This window comes from Leptodactylus fuscus, chromosome 11 (genome assembly GCF_031893055.1).
Source record: "Leptodactylus fuscus isolate aLepFus1 chromosome 11, aLepFus1.hap2, whole genome shotgun sequence".
NCBI classification, from domain to species: domain Eukaryota; kingdom Metazoa; phylum Chordata; class Amphibia; order Anura; family Leptodactylidae; genus Leptodactylus; species Leptodactylus fuscus.
In genome coordinates, this window is record NC_134275.1 from 83,092,524 (window position 1) to 83,106,636 (window position 14,113).

General features: G+C 42.6%; 4 protein-coding genes across 4 annotated transcripts; 3 read left to right on the plus strand and 1 right to left on the minus strand.

The window, feature by feature from the left end:
- The first annotated feature begins 973 nt into the window (after positions 1-973).
- LOC142184244 (interferon lambda-3-like) lies at positions 974-2,280 on the plus strand. The gene is made up of 5 exons (XM_075259012.1): positions 974-1,114; positions 1,556-1,633; positions 1,743-1,886; positions 1,990-2,070; positions 2,164-2,280. The coding sequence occupies exons 1-5, from the start codon at positions 974-976 to the stop codon at positions 2,251-2,253; spliced, it is 534 nt and encodes a 177-aa protein (XP_075115113.1). The 3' UTR covers positions 2,254-2,280.
- A 2,985-nt stretch (positions 2,281-5,265) lies between these two features.
- LOC142184307 (interferon lambda-3-like) lies at positions 5,266-6,686 on the plus strand. The gene is made up of 5 exons (XM_075259090.1): positions 5,266-5,406; positions 5,807-5,884; positions 5,979-6,122; positions 6,234-6,311; positions 6,564-6,686. The coding sequence occupies exons 1-5, from the start codon at positions 5,266-5,268 to the stop codon at positions 6,651-6,653; spliced, it is 531 nt and encodes a 176-aa protein (XP_075115191.1). The 3' UTR covers positions 6,654-6,686.
- Positions 6,687-9,423: 2,737 nt separating this feature from the next.
- Positions 9,424-10,798, minus strand: LOC142184268 (interferon lambda-3-like). The gene is made up of 5 exons (XM_075259043.1): positions 10,658-10,798; positions 10,228-10,305; positions 9,974-10,117; positions 9,778-9,858; positions 9,424-9,520 (listed from the first exon to the last, which is right to left on the minus strand). Exons 1-5 carry the CDS (start codon positions 10,796-10,798, stop codon positions 9,431-9,433), a joined length of 534 nt encoding a protein of 177 aa, XP_075115144.1. The 3' UTR covers positions 9,424-9,430.
- Positions 10,799-11,633: 835 nt separating this feature from the next.
- Positions 11,634-12,940, plus strand: LOC142184245 (interferon lambda-3-like). The gene is made up of 5 exons (XM_075259013.1): positions 11,634-11,774; positions 12,216-12,293; positions 12,404-12,547; positions 12,650-12,730; positions 12,824-12,940. Exons 1-5 carry the CDS (start codon positions 11,634-11,636, stop codon positions 12,911-12,913), a joined length of 534 nt encoding a protein of 177 aa, XP_075115114.1. The 3' UTR covers positions 12,914-12,940.
- Positions 12,941-14,113: the final 1,173 nt, after the last annotated feature.

Here is a 14,113-nt window from a genome sequence, read left to right on the forward strand (position 1 = left end):
TCATTCTGCAGTTTTTTGATCACGGTGATGTCATCGGTAGATACTTTCTTATATCTGGACATGGGGCAAGCGTCTCCGGTGTGGATGTCCGGTCACGGCCACCAGTAGAATACAGAAGACCACCAGTCTGATGTCCATGGCCGGAGTTTTGGTGCCGATCTGGAGACTTTCTTCTCTTCCTATGAACCTGTGTATAAGATATTAATACATAGACCTGGATTATTGTCCATAAATCCATCATGTCAATGTCCACAGCTCTGATATTCTGTATCTACAGCCAGTAGAAGATGCTCACCTGCCCGGGGCTCTTGTGTCTCTCAGCTGCTGCTCTCAGCAATGTCTCAAGTCTTGTCATGTTTCTTCTTTTATATTTCCAAGTCCAGAAGAAAAATTCCTCCATTTCCATGATGTGGAGATATCTTCTCTGTATGTTCAGAAAATAAGAGACAGCAGCCGAGGAAACTTCTTACAACATTCAGTTTCCTTACTATACAGGTGAGAAGGAGACGTCAGGTAGATGGGAGGAGACTCGGGCACTACTACAATCTCAAGATCCCTCCTGTCACCTGTAGTAGTGCTGGAGTCTCCTCCCATCTACCTGACGTCTCCTTCTCACCTGTATAGTAAGGAAACTGAAAGCTGTAAGAACTTCCCACGTCTCCTGTCACTTGCATTCAGATCGTAGAGAGAAGATATCTCCACATCATGAAAATGGAGGAATTTTTCTTCTGCAACTTGGAATATAAAAGGAGAAACATGGGAAGACTTGAGACATTGCTGAGAGCAGCAGCCGAGAGACACAAGAGCCCTGGGCAGGTGAGCATCTTCTACTGGCTGGATATACAGAATATCAGAGCTGTGGACATTGACATGATGGATTTATGGACAATAATCCAGGTCTATGTATTAATATCTTATACACAGGTTCATAGGAAGAGAAGAAAGTCTCCAGATCGGCACCAAAACTCCGGCCATGGACATCACACTGGTGGTCTTCTGTATTCTACTGGTGGCCGTGACCGGACACCCACACCGGAGACGCTGCCCCATGTCCAGATATAAGAAAGTATCTACTGATGACATCACCGTGATCAAAAAACTGCAGAATGAGCAAGTAAGGAGGGGGATGGTGTTATACAGAGAGGGGTCTTATATACAGCTATGGGGGGGATGGTGTTATACTGAGAGGGGTCTCATATACAGCTATGGAGGGGATGGTGTTATACGGATAGGGGTCTCATATACAGCTATGGAGGGGGATGGTGTTATACGGAGAGGGGTCTTATATACAGCTATGGAGGGGGTGTCTAAAGTCAGGAACCACAATATATCTAAGACAAGTCATCACTACTGCATTTCACGGCAGATTTCAAGATGGTGGGATGGTAGAGTAACCATGATGATACGTATGTCCTACTACAAGACAAAATTTAACAAAATCTTTACATGGTTCCTGACTTTGCCCCCACCCTGTATAATAGACATCATGAACTGAACATATAATACACATTACATGATATAAAGCTCCAACAAGTCCTTCTCTAACCCCCCACAGGAAAAGAACATGTCCTCCAACGCCATCAAATGCTACAGCAGAATGATGAAGAACAAGCCGTCTGTATGTGACCTGAAGGTGAGTCCATATCTACCCGGATCTTCACTTTCACTATTGATTGCAAAATATCATCTATAGTGAATCCCACCTCAACAATTTCATCTTTCTAACATCTTCTCTTCTACAGTCCAATGACCGTCTGATTCTGACCTTGGAGCGAGTTACAATAACTACAGAAGTTCTGGCAAATCTGTCCATGTCTGATGTGCCGGACCCTGTATCACAGTCACTCATGATGTTCCTCAGAATCAGAGATGATCTTCTGATCTGTGTAAGTCCATGTGGTCCTTGTTTGCCTGGTCCATGCTTTGATGCTTCAGGGCTGGGCCCGGACATATTGACCCACAACATCATCTTATATTTCTCATCTTCAGAGAGGATCACCAGGACACAGTGAGACGCCTTCTGAGCAGCTGAAGCCGTGGCTGAACCATCTCAAGAACTTTGTGGAAGAGGTAAGTGTCCTACATTGACCTACAGGTGTGACATGCACTGAGAGTATCCTATTCTCAACATACATAATAACGACTTGACCTGTTATTTTGTAGGCATCTCCACAATGTCTCCAGGACGCCGTGTTACTCGGCCTCATCCCATTACTGGTGGAAGACGTTGGGTGTTGGGCTCATGGAAAGTAACTGCAAAGAAGGTTCAAAGAAAAGCCACAAGTCTTGATCTTCAATTTCAAGATCAACTGAAGAATTTTAATTTTTGGAACATCTTCCATGGACATCAAAAGTCACTTTATGAAAAGTAGAAGAAATTCCCCATCCATAGATCTGAAACCTCAGTGTATGGAGAACAATTGGGAAATACTCTAGAATTTTATCATGATTATCAATTTTTCTACATTTGTTTTTAAAATGAAGTTGGTTCCATTGTGGAATATCCCTAAAGAAAAATGTATATTTTTTATTTATATTTTATGTATTTATATAATTTATTTCTATTTTATATTTTCAGCTTAATTATTATTATTGTATTTTGTTTTATTTATTGCTTATGGGCAAATTTTTGGATCTTTTATAAACTTTTTTTTAAATTTTAAAACATGTTGAAATAAATTTGTCAATTATTTAAAAGTATTGAAATTTTCCAATGAACTTTGTTGAATCTAAATTTGGCAATGATACATTTTATTCGGAGAATAGTCAGGAACAGAGGCAAGTGTCAGAGCCAGAAGTAGAAAGACAGAGATCAGATGAAGATTCTCAAGGTCAAGGCAAAGATAGTGTCAAGACCGAGGTCAAGATCAGGATGAGGATCCGTCAGGATAGAAAATCAGGAAGACAATGTAGAAGAATTGGGACAACACACCAAGGAGTGATCTGTATGTGGTTTGCTTTTGTTTCACATGGGTTATACAAGTCCCATCACACAGGACATTATTAGGTGTATACAATAGGGGAACATTTAGGGTAAATCCCTTCATCAGACAGGAGATATTGGATTGTTGCAGAAATGCACTAGGATGTGATATCTCATGTATGGGAACCCACTCTGGAGGAACCAATAATACGTGTGGAGGGAGATAACACCAGACATGTGTCCCCCACCTCCATACATACTACATACCGGTCCTCTCATCCAGCAGTAGGAAGTTTAATAAAGGTCGAAGCCAAATGAACTTTCAGCACCGGAGCTCTGCACTCGCCAGTGTATCATCTCACCCAACATGCTCATCTACCGGCTTACCTCTAGTTTACTCTGTGCGGTTTCGGACTCTCCAGGCTGCTGTGTATTTGCTCCTTCTTCTGCCCCTGGTGCACCCAATAGGGTGGGTCCGTCCTCCCTCTCAGCAAGGGATTAAGAAATCCACCTGTCTGCCCTGTCCAGCCAATCCCAAGCAGCTCATGCCTATTTTGACCGACTCAGCCCTTTACACCAAGCCTGAGGAACAAGGTTCTTGGATCTCCAGTTCCTGTTTTGTGACCTCAGCTTGATTCCTGACTCCACTTTTGTTACCATTTTTGTCTCGATGTTTATCCATGTCTTGACCTTGGCCTTTTTCTTGGCCCTGCTTCTCCACCACCTGCCCCTGACGTGTGGATTGGACTTGACCACACTTTCATCTGACCCTCTGGTGCTTCGTGCCGGTGTCTCTCTGGCCCTTGCATAAGCTGCCACCTACACCATGAGCATTTTGGTAGATAGCAACCTGGTAGCCTCCCCATGGTGAAGACCAGATTCTCATACGTGGGATTAAAGGTTGAAAACCGTGGAGGCTACTTAGATATCGCCCTTGGGAGTGGCCCAAAGGAAAACTGGTTAGGTGGCACATGAGTCAAACGATCCGTTCTCTGTTACAGAACTCCTACAAACTGGAGGTAGGCATGAATTTTGGAATCCATTGCGTATTGACATCCAGGGAATTTTCCTCTATGTCCGAATTCATTTGGTATTGACTAGATTGGAGTTCTAGTCTAAGGGATCCTCCAGTAATTTTTCCATCGCCTTTCAGAAGGGGGTTTAGGGCTTTGCTGCAGGAGGTCTTGGTCCCAGAATAGTCGATGAATTGGTGGCAGTAGTACTAATACAGTAGTAGCATCGTCGGGAATGGAGCCAAGATTCACCATCAAGAGAGCGATCTGCTCATCTGAATACAAAGCTGGAACTGGGCGATGTGAATAAGATCTTCATTGTTATTGGTCTTTTCCTTGCCTTTTATCTCTTTTGTAAGCATGGTATCCTGGGTATGTGGACCCAAAGCAGAAGGTTGTACTTTAGAGAGGCATTCACGCCCAACAGTAGGTTCATAGCACCCGTGGTGATGGAAAACGTGCGACAACAAGGCTATTGTGCCCAAATGTGATTTACCACGGTCTTGGCTTATCATCTCCAGCTTGATGCTACACAGAGACCCCATTACTGGCCTTGAATTTGGTCTTCACAACACATTCTCACAGCTTAGGAATCCTTAGATCCAGAAGAATCGCTGGTGACTTCACCTCCCACTATGGTGGTGGCCAAAAGAAATAGCGCCGCGGGCTGATTATTATATGCAGTGAAGTTATGGACACCAATATATCCAATAAAATACATCACCAGATTCATTGTCCAATATCATTTTATCTTATGAAATCTTTGCATCTAGAATTCTCTCTATGTTCAGAAAATAAGAGGCAGCAGCCGAGGAAACTTCTTACAACATTCAGTGTCCTTACTATACAGGTGAGAAGGAGACGTCAGGTAGATGGGAGGAGACTCGGGCACTACTACAATCTCAAGATCCCTCCTGTCACCTGTAGTAGTGCCGGAGTCTCCTCCCATCTACCTGACGTCTCCTTCTCACCTGTATAGTAAGGAAACTGAAAGCTGTAAGAACTTCCCACGTCTCCTGTCACTTGCATTCAGATCGTAGAGAGAAGATCTCTCCACATCATGAAAATGGAGGAATGTTTCTTCTGCAACTTGGAATATAAAAGGAGAAACATGGGAAGACTTGAGACATTACTGAGAGCAGCAGCGGAGAGACACAAGAGCCCCGGGCAGGTGAGCATCTTCTACTGGCTGTATATACAGAATAATCAGAGCTGTGGACATTGACATGATGGATTTATGGACAATAATCCGGGTCTATGTATTAATATCTTATACACAGGTTCATAGGAAGAGAAGAAAGTCTCCAGATCGGCACCAAAACTCCGGCCATGGACATCAGACTGGTGGTCTTCAGTATTCTACTGGTGGCCGCGACCGGACACCCACACCGGAGACGCTGCCCCATGTCCAGATATAAGAAAGTATCTACCGATGACATCACCGTGATCAAAAAACTGCAGAATGAGCAAGTAAGGAGGGGGATGGTGTTATACTGAAAGGGGTCTCATATACAGCTATGGAGGGGGGTGGTGTTATACTGAGCGGGGTCTCATATACAGCTATGGAGGGGGGTGGTGTTATACGGAGAGGGGTCTCATATACAGCTATGGAGGGGGGGTCTAAATTCAGGAACCACAATATATCTGTAAGACAAGTCATCACTACTGCATTACACGGCAGATTTCAAGATGGTGGGATGGTAGAGTAACCATGATGATACGTATGTCCTACTACATGACAAAATTGAACAAAATCTTTACATGGTTCCTGACTTTGCCCCCACCCTGTATAATAGACATCATGTACTGAACATATAATACACATTACATGATATAAAGCTCCAACAAGTCCTTCTCTAACCCCCCACAGGAGAAGAACATGTCCTCCAACGCCATCACATGCTACAGCAGAATGATGAAGAACAAGCCGTCTGTATGTGACCTGAAGGTGAGTCCATATCTGCCCGGCTCTTCACTTTCACCAATTGTTTGCAAAATATCATCTAAACAATTTCATCTTTCTAACATCTTCTCTTCTACAGTCCAATGACCGTCTGATTCTGCCCTTGGAGCGAGTTACAATAACTACAGAAGTTCTGACTAATCTGTCCACGTCTGATGTGCCGGACCCTGTATCACAGTCATACATGATGTTCCTCAAAATCAGAGATGATCTTCTGATCTGTGTAAGTCCATGTGGTCCTTGTGGTCATTATTTGACTGGTTCATGCTTTGATATTTTGATGCTGGTCTAGACATATTGACCCATAATATCATCTTATACTTCTCATCTTCAGAGAGGACCAGGACACAGTGAGACGCCTTCTGAGCAGCTGAAGCCATGGCTGAAACATCTCAAGACATTTGTGGAAGAGGTAAGTGTCCTACATTGACCTACAGATGTGACATGCACTGAGAGCGTCCTGTCCTCCATATTGGATCAAATAGATGACCCAGGAGAGTAGATGAGGATCTACTGGTAGAGAGGTTCCCACTATACAATAATCTAGATATCATGGGAAAGCCAGAAGAAGAACATAGAGGAGATGACATGAAAACAAGGAAAATTTGTTTTTAATGGTGGGTCTACAACATGCACCATAAAGACTTGACCTGTTATTTTGTAGGCATCTCCACAATGTCTCCAGGACGCCGTGTTACTCGGCCTCATCCCATTACTGGTGGAAGACGTTGGGTGTTGGGCTCATGGGAAATAATTACAAAGAAGTTTCAAAGAAGATCCACAAGTCTTGATCTTCAATTTCCAGATCAACTGAAGAATGAAAATTTTTAGAACATCTTCCATGGACATCACAAGCCAATGGATCCCATTTCTATGACTGAGGTCACCTTTAAGCCATGATCATGAAATAGAAGAAACTCACCATCCATGGATCTGAAACCTCAGTCTATGGAGAATAAAGAGGACAATGAGGATGAGAAATGCCCTAGAACTTTATCATAATTATCAAGTTTTCTGGTTTTGAAAATTAAGGAGTTTAATTTTTTTCTTAATTCTTGACTATATGATATTCTGTATTTATATTTATTTATATTTTATGTATTTATATAATTTATTTCTATTTTATATTTTCAGCTTAATTATTATTATTGTATTTTGTTTTATTTATTGCTTATGGGCAAATTTTGGGATTTTTTTTTATAAACTTTTTTAAAATCTTAAAACATGTTGAAATAAATTTGTCAATTATTCAAAAGTATTGAAATTTTCCAATGAACTTTGTTGAGTCTAAATTTGGCAATGATAAATTTTATCAGACAGGAGAATAGTCAGGAACAGAGGCAAGTGTCAGAGCCAGAAGTGGGAAAGCAGAGACCAGATGAAGATTCTCAAGGGAAAGGCAAAGTGAGTGTCAAGACCGAGGTCAAGATCAGGATGAGGATCCGTCAGGATAGAAAATCAGGAAGACAATGTAGAAGAATTGAGACGACACTCCAAGGAGTGATCTGTATGTGGTTTGCTTTTGTTTCACATGGGTTATACAAGTCCCATCACACAGGACATTATTAGGTGTATACAATAGGGGAACATTTAGGGTAAAACCCTTCATCAGACAGGAGATATTGGATTGTTGCAGAAATGCATTAGGATGTGATATCTCATGTATGGGAACACACTCTGGAGGAACCAATAATACGTGTGGAGGGAGATAACACCAGACATGTGTCCCCCACCTCCATACATACTACATACCGGTCCTCTCATCCAGAAGTAGGAAGTTTAATAAAGGTCGAAGCCAAATGAACTTTCAGCACCGGAGCTCTGCACTCGCCAGTGTATCATCTCACCCAACATGCTCATCTACCGGCTTACCTCTAGTTTACTCTGTGCGGTTTCGGACTCTCCAGGCTGCTGTGTATTTGCTCCTTCTTCTGCCCCTGGTGCACCCAATAGGGTGGGTTCGTCCTCCCTCTCAGCAAGGGATTAAGAAATCCACCTGTGCCCTGTCCAGCCAATCCCAAGCAGCTCATGCCTAATTTAACCGACTCAGCCCTTTACACCAAGCCTGAGGAACAAGGTTCTTGGATCTCCAGTTTCTGTTTTGTGACCTCAGCTTGATTCCTGACTCCACCTCTGTTACCATTCTTGTCTCGATGTTTATCCATGTACTTACCTTGGCCTGTTTCTCGGCCCTACTTCACCACCACCTGCCCCTGACCTGTGGATTGGACTTGACCACGCTTTCATCTGACCCTCTGGTGCTTCGTGCCGGTGTCTCTCTGGCCTTTGCATCAGCTGCCACCTACCTCAGGACCACTTTGTGAGGTAGCAACCTGGTAGCCTCCCCATGGTGAAGACCAGATTCTCATACATGGGGTTAACGGGTGAAAACTCTGGAGGTTACTTAGATATCGCCCTTGGGAGTGGCCCAAAGAAAAACCGGTGGTATAATGGGTCCTAAGATCTGTTCTCTGTTACAGAACTCCTACAAACTGGAGGTAGACATGAGATTTGGAATCCATTGCCTATTGACATCCAGGGATTTGTCCTCTGTCAGAATTCATTCAACACTGACTAGATTGGAGTTCTAGTCTAAAGGATCCTCTAGTCATTCTTCCATCGTCTTCCAGAAGGGGGTTTAGGGCTTTGTTGCAGGAAGTTTTGGTCCCAGAATAGTCATGAATTGGCGGCAGTAATACTAATACAGTAGTAGCATTGTCAGGAATGGAGCCAAGATTCACCATCAAGAGAGCGATCTGCTCATCCCAATACGGAGCTGGGAATAAGATCTTCATTGTTATTGGTCTTTTCCTTGCCTTTTATCTCTTTTGTAAGCATGGTATCCTGGGTATGTGGACCCAAAGCAGAAGGTTGTACTATAGAGAGGCATTCACGCCCAACAGTAGGTTCATAGCACCCGTGGTGATGGAAAACGTGAGACAACAAGGCCATTGTACCCAAATGTGATTTACCACGGTCTTGGCTTATCATCTCCACCCTGATGCTACACAGAGACCCCATTACTGGTCTTGGATTTGGTCTTGACAACACATTCTCACAGCTTAGGAATCCTTAGATCCAGAAGCATCACTGGTGACGTCACCTCCCACTATGGTGGTGGCCAGAAGAAATAGCGCCGCAGGCTGATTATTATATGCAGTGAAGTTATGGACACCAATAAATCCAATAAAATCCATCACCAGATTCATTGTCCAATATCATTTTATTTTATGAAATCTTTGCATCTAGAATTCACCAGAATGACAATAAATATAATAACATTATTATAAATATAATAAAAAACTGAATAAATAAAAATTTAAAAAATCTTTACATTCTTTCTCTATATTATGGAACGTTCACATTGGGATTATGTTCTTGTCTATGACAGGTGACTGTAGATTACTAAAGATCATCTTCTCAGTTCTTCATAATGACCAGGATTTCGTGATGTTCATGAAAATATTCCATAAATTAAGTTTCGAAGAACGTCCCATAGACTTATGGATGCTCCTTGAGACTTCATTGCAGTTACTTTCCATGAGCCCAACATCCAACATCTTCCACCAGTAATGGGATGAGGCCGAGTAACACGGCGTCCTGGAGACATTGTGGAGATGCCTACAAAATAACAGGTCAAGTCTTTATTACGTATGTTGTGGACTCGCCATTAAACACATTTCCTTCTTCTTGTCATCTTCTCTATCTAACATCTATGTTCTTTCTTCATTGTGGATTTTCCATAAAGTTCAGATCATCTTCTGTTATCAGAAGATCCTCATCTGCTCTACATGTCCAGGGTCATTTATCTGCTCCACCATAGAGGACAGGATGCTCTTGGTGCATGTCACTTCTGTAGGTCAATGTAGGACACTCACCTCTTCCACAAATGTCTTGAGATGTTTCAGCCATGGCTTCAGCTGCTCAGAAGGCGTCTCACTGTGTCCAGGTGATCCTCTCTGAAGATGAGAAATATAAGATGATGTTATGGATCAATATGTCCAGAACATCACCGACACCAACATCAAAGCATGAACCAGGAAAACAATGACCACAAGGACCACATGGACTTACACAGATGAGAAGATCATCTCTGATTCTGAGGAACATCATGTATGACTGTGATACAGGGTCCGGCACATCAGACGTGGACAGATTTGCCAGAACTTCTGTAGTTATTGTAACTCGCTCCAAGGTCAGAATCAGACGGTCATTGGACTGTAGAAGAGAAGATGTTACAAAGATGAAATTGAGGAGGTGGGATTCACTTTAGATGATGTTTTGCTAACAATTGGTGAAAGTTAAGATCCGGGTAGATATGAACTCACCTTCAGGTCACATATAGACGGCTTGTTCTTCATCATTCGGCTGTAGCATGTGATGGCTTTGGAGGACATGTTCTTCTCCTGTGGGGGGTTAGAGCAGGACTTGTTGGAGCTTTATATCATGTAATGTGAATTATATCTTCAGTATATGATGTCTATTATACAGGGTGGGGTCAAAGTCAGGAACCAAGTAAAGATTTTGTTCAACCCTGTCATGTAGTTGGACATACGTATCATCATGGTTACTCTACCATCCCACCATCTTGAAATCTGCCGTGTAATGCAGTAGTGATGACTTGTCTTAGATATATTGTGGTTCCTGACTTTAGACCCCCCTCCATAGCTGTATATGAGACCCCTCTCCGTATAACACCATCCCCCTCCATATCTGTATATGAGACCCCTCTCCGTATAACACCATCCCCCTCCTTACTTGCTCATTCTGCAGTTTTTTGATCACGGTGATGTCATCGGTAGATACTTTCTTATATCTGGACATGGGGCAGCGTCTCCGGTGTGGATGTCCGGTCACGGCCACCAGTAGAATACAGAAGACCACCAGTCTGATGTCCATGGCCGGAGTTTTGGTGCCGATCTGGAGACTTTCTTCTCTTCCTATGAACCTGTGTATAAGATATTAATACATAGACCTGGATTATTGTCCATAAATCCATCATGTCAATGTCCACAGCTCTGATATTCTGTATCTACAGCCAGTAGAAGATGCTCACCTGCCCGGGGCTCTTGTGTCTCTCAGCTGCTGCTCTCAGCAATGTCTCAAGTCTTGTCATGTTTCTTCTTTTATATTTCCAAGTCCAGAAGAAAAATTCCTCCATTTCCATGATGTGGAGATATCTTCTCTGTATGTTCAGAAAATAAGAGACAGCAGCCGAGGAAACTTCTTACAACATTCAGTTTCCTTACTATACAGGTGAGAAGGAGACGTCAGGTAGATGGGAGGAGACTCGGGCACTACTACAATCTCAAGATCCCTCCTGTCACCTGTAGTAGTGCTGGAGTCTCCTCCCATCTACCTGACGTCTCCTTCTCACCTGTATAGTAAGGAAACTGAAAGCTGTAAGAACTTCCCACGTCTCCTGTCACTTGCATTCAGATCGTAGAGAGAAGATATCTCCACATCATGAAAATGGAGGAATTTTTCTTCTGCAACTTGGAATATAAAAGGAGAAACATGGGAAGACTTGAGACATTGCTGAGAGCAGCAGCCGAGAGACACAAGAGCCCTGGGCAGGTGAGCATCTTCTACTGGCTGGATATACAGAATATCAGAGCTGTGGACATTGACATGATGGATTTATGGACAATAATCCAGGTCTATGTATTAATATCTTATACACAGGTTCATAGGAAGAGAAGAAAGTCTCCAGATCGGCACCAAAACTCCGGCCATGGACATCACACTGGTGGTCTTCTGTATTCTACTGGTGGCCGTGACCGGACACCCACACCGGAGACGCTGCCCCATGTCCAGATATAAGAAAGTATCTACTGATGACATCACCGTGATCAAAAAACTGCAGAATGAGCAAGTAAGGAGGGGGATGGTGTTATACAGAGAGGGGTCTTATATACAGCTATGGGGGGGATGGTGTTATACTGAGAGGGGTCTCATATACAGCTATGGAGGGGATGGTGTTATACGGATAGGGGTCTCATATACAGCTATGGAGGGGGATGGTGTTATACGGAGAGGGGTCTTATATACAGCTATGGAGGGGGTGTCTAAAGTCAGGAACCACAATATATCTAAGACAAGTCATCACTACTGCATTTCACGGCAGATTTCAAGATGGTGGGATGGTAGAGTAACCATGATGATACGTATGTCCTACTACAAGACAAAATTTAACAAAATCTTTACATGGTTCCTGACTTTGCCCCCACCCTGTATAATAGACATCATGAACTGAACATATAATACACATTACATGATATAAAGCTCCAACAAGTCCTTCTCTAACCCCCCACAGGAAAAGAACATGTCCTCCAACGCCATCAAATGCTACAGCAGAATGATGAAGAACAAGCCGTCTGTATGTGACCTGAAGGTGAGTCCATATCTACCCGGATCTTCACTTTCACCAATTGATTGCAAAATATCATCTATAGTGAATCCCACCTCAACAATTTCATCTTTCTAACATCTTCTCTTCTACAGTCCAATGACCGTCTGATTCTGACCTTGGAGCGAGTTACAATAACTACAGAAGTTCTGGCAAATCTGTCCATGTCTGATGTGCCGGACCCTGTATCACAGTCACTCATGATGTTCCTCAGAATCAGAGATGATCTTCTGATCTGTGTAAGTCCATGTGGTCCTTGTTTGCCTGGTCCATGCTTTGATGCTTCAGGGCTGGCCCGGACATATTGACCCACAACATCATCTTATATTTCTCATCTTCAGAGAGGATCACCAGGACACAGTGAGACGCCTTCTGAGCAGCTGAAGCCGTGGCTGAACCATCTCAAGAACTTTGTGGAAGAGGTAAGTGTCCTACATTGACCTACAGGTGTGACATGCACTGAGAGTATCCTATTCTCAACATACATAATAACGACTTGACCTGTTATTTTGTAGGCATCTCCACAATGTCTCCAGGACGCCGTGTTACTCGGCCTCATCCCATTACTGGTGGAAGACGTTGGGTGTTGGGCTCATGGAAAGTAACTGCAAAGAAGGTTCAAAGAAAAGCCACAAGTCTTGATCTTCAATTTCAAGATCAACTGAAGAATTTTAATTTTTGGAACATCTTCCATGGACATCAAAAGTCACTTTATGAAAAGTAGAAGAAATTCCCCATCCATAGATCTGAAACCTCAGTGTATGGAGAACAATTGGGAAATACTCTAGAATTTTATCATGATTATCAATTTTTCTACATTTGTTTTTAAAATGAAGTTGGTTCCATTGTGGAATATCCCTAAAGAAAAATGTATATTTTTTATTTATATTTTATGTATTTATATAATTTATTTCTATTTTATATTTTCAGCTTAATTATTATTATTGTATTTTGTTTTATTTATTGCTTATGGGCAAATTTTTGGATCTTTTATAAACTTTTTTTTAAATTTTAAAACATGTTGAAATAAATTTGTCAATTATTTAAAAGTATTGAAATTTTCCAATGAACTTTGTTGAATCTAAATTTGGCAATGATACATTTTATTCGGAGAATAGTCAGGAACAGAGGCAAGTGTCAGAGCCAGAAGTAGAAAGACAGAGATCAGATGAAGATTCTCAAGGTCAAGGCAAAGATAGTGTCAAGACCGAGGTCAAGATCAGGATGAGGATCCGTCAGGATAGAAAATCAGGAAGACAATGTAGAAGAATTGGGACAACACACCAAGGAGTGATCTGTATGTGGTTTGCTTTTGTTTCACATGGGTTATACAAGTCCCATCACACAGGACATTATTAGGTGTATACAATAGGGGAACATTTAGGGTAAATCCCTTCATCAGACAGGAGATATTGGATTGTTGCAGAAATGCACTAGGATGTGATATCTCATGTATGGGAACCCACTCTGGAGGAACCAATAATACGTGTGGAGGGAGATAACACCAGACATGTGTCCCCCACCTCCATACATACTACATACCGGTCCTCTCATCCAGCAGTAGGAAGTTTAATAAAGGTCGAAGCCAAATGAACTTTCAGCACCGGAGCTCTGCACTCGCCAGTGTATCATCTCACCCAACATGCTCATCTACCGGCTTACCTCTAGTTTACTCTGTGCGGTTTCGGACTCTCCAGGCTGCTGTGTATTTGCTCCTTCTTCTGCCCCTGGTGCACCCAATAGGGTGGGTCCGTCCTCCCTCTCAGCAAGGGATTAAGAAATCCACCTGTCTGCCCTGTCCAGCC

Bases quoted from the DNA above. Each gene is read 5' to 3' on its own strand.
- LOC142184244 (XM_075259012.1), top strand. From the start codon at position 974: ATGGACATCACACTGGTGGTCTTCTGTATTCTACTGGTGGCCGTGACC. The intron at 1,115-1,555 runs GTAAGGAGGGGG...AACCCCCCACAG, and splicing joins AAAAACTGCAGAATGAGCAA to GAAAAGAACATGTCCTCCAA. The intron at 1,887-1,989 runs GTAAGTCCATGT...TCTCATCTTCAG, and splicing joins GAGATGATCTTCTGATCTGT to AGAGGATCACCAGGACACAG.
- LOC142184307 (XM_075259090.1), top strand. From the start codon at position 5,266: ATGGACATCAGACTGGTGGTCTTCAGTATTCTACTGGTGGCCGCGACC. The intron at 5,885-5,978 runs GTGAGTCCATAT...TCTCTTCTACAG, and splicing joins CGTCTGTATGTGACCTGAAG to TCCAATGACCGTCTGATTCT. The intron at 6,123-6,233 runs GTAAGTCCATGT...TCTCATCTTCAG, and splicing joins GAGATGATCTTCTGATCTGT to AGAGGACCAGGACACAGTGA.
- LOC142184268 (XM_075259043.1), bottom strand. From the start codon at position 10,798: ATGGACATCAGACTGGTGGTCTTCTGTATTCTACTGGTGGCCGTGACC. The intron at 9,859-9,973 runs GTAAGTCCATGT...TCTCATCTTCAG, and splicing joins GAGATGATCTTCTCATCTGT to AGAGGATCACCTGGACACAG. The intron at 9,521-9,777 runs GTGAGTGTCCTA...GTTATTTTGTAG, and splicing joins TCAAGACATTTGTGGAAGAG to GCATCTCCACAATGTCTCCA.
- LOC142184245 (XM_075259013.1), top strand. From the start codon at position 11,634: ATGGACATCACACTGGTGGTCTTCTGTATTCTACTGGTGGCCGTGACC. The intron at 12,548-12,649 runs GTAAGTCCATGT...TCTCATCTTCAG, and splicing joins GAGATGATCTTCTGATCTGT to AGAGGATCACCAGGACACAG. The intron at 12,731-12,823 runs GTAAGTGTCCTA...GTTATTTTGTAG, and splicing joins TCAAGAACTTTGTGGAAGAG to GCATCTCCACAATGTCTCCA.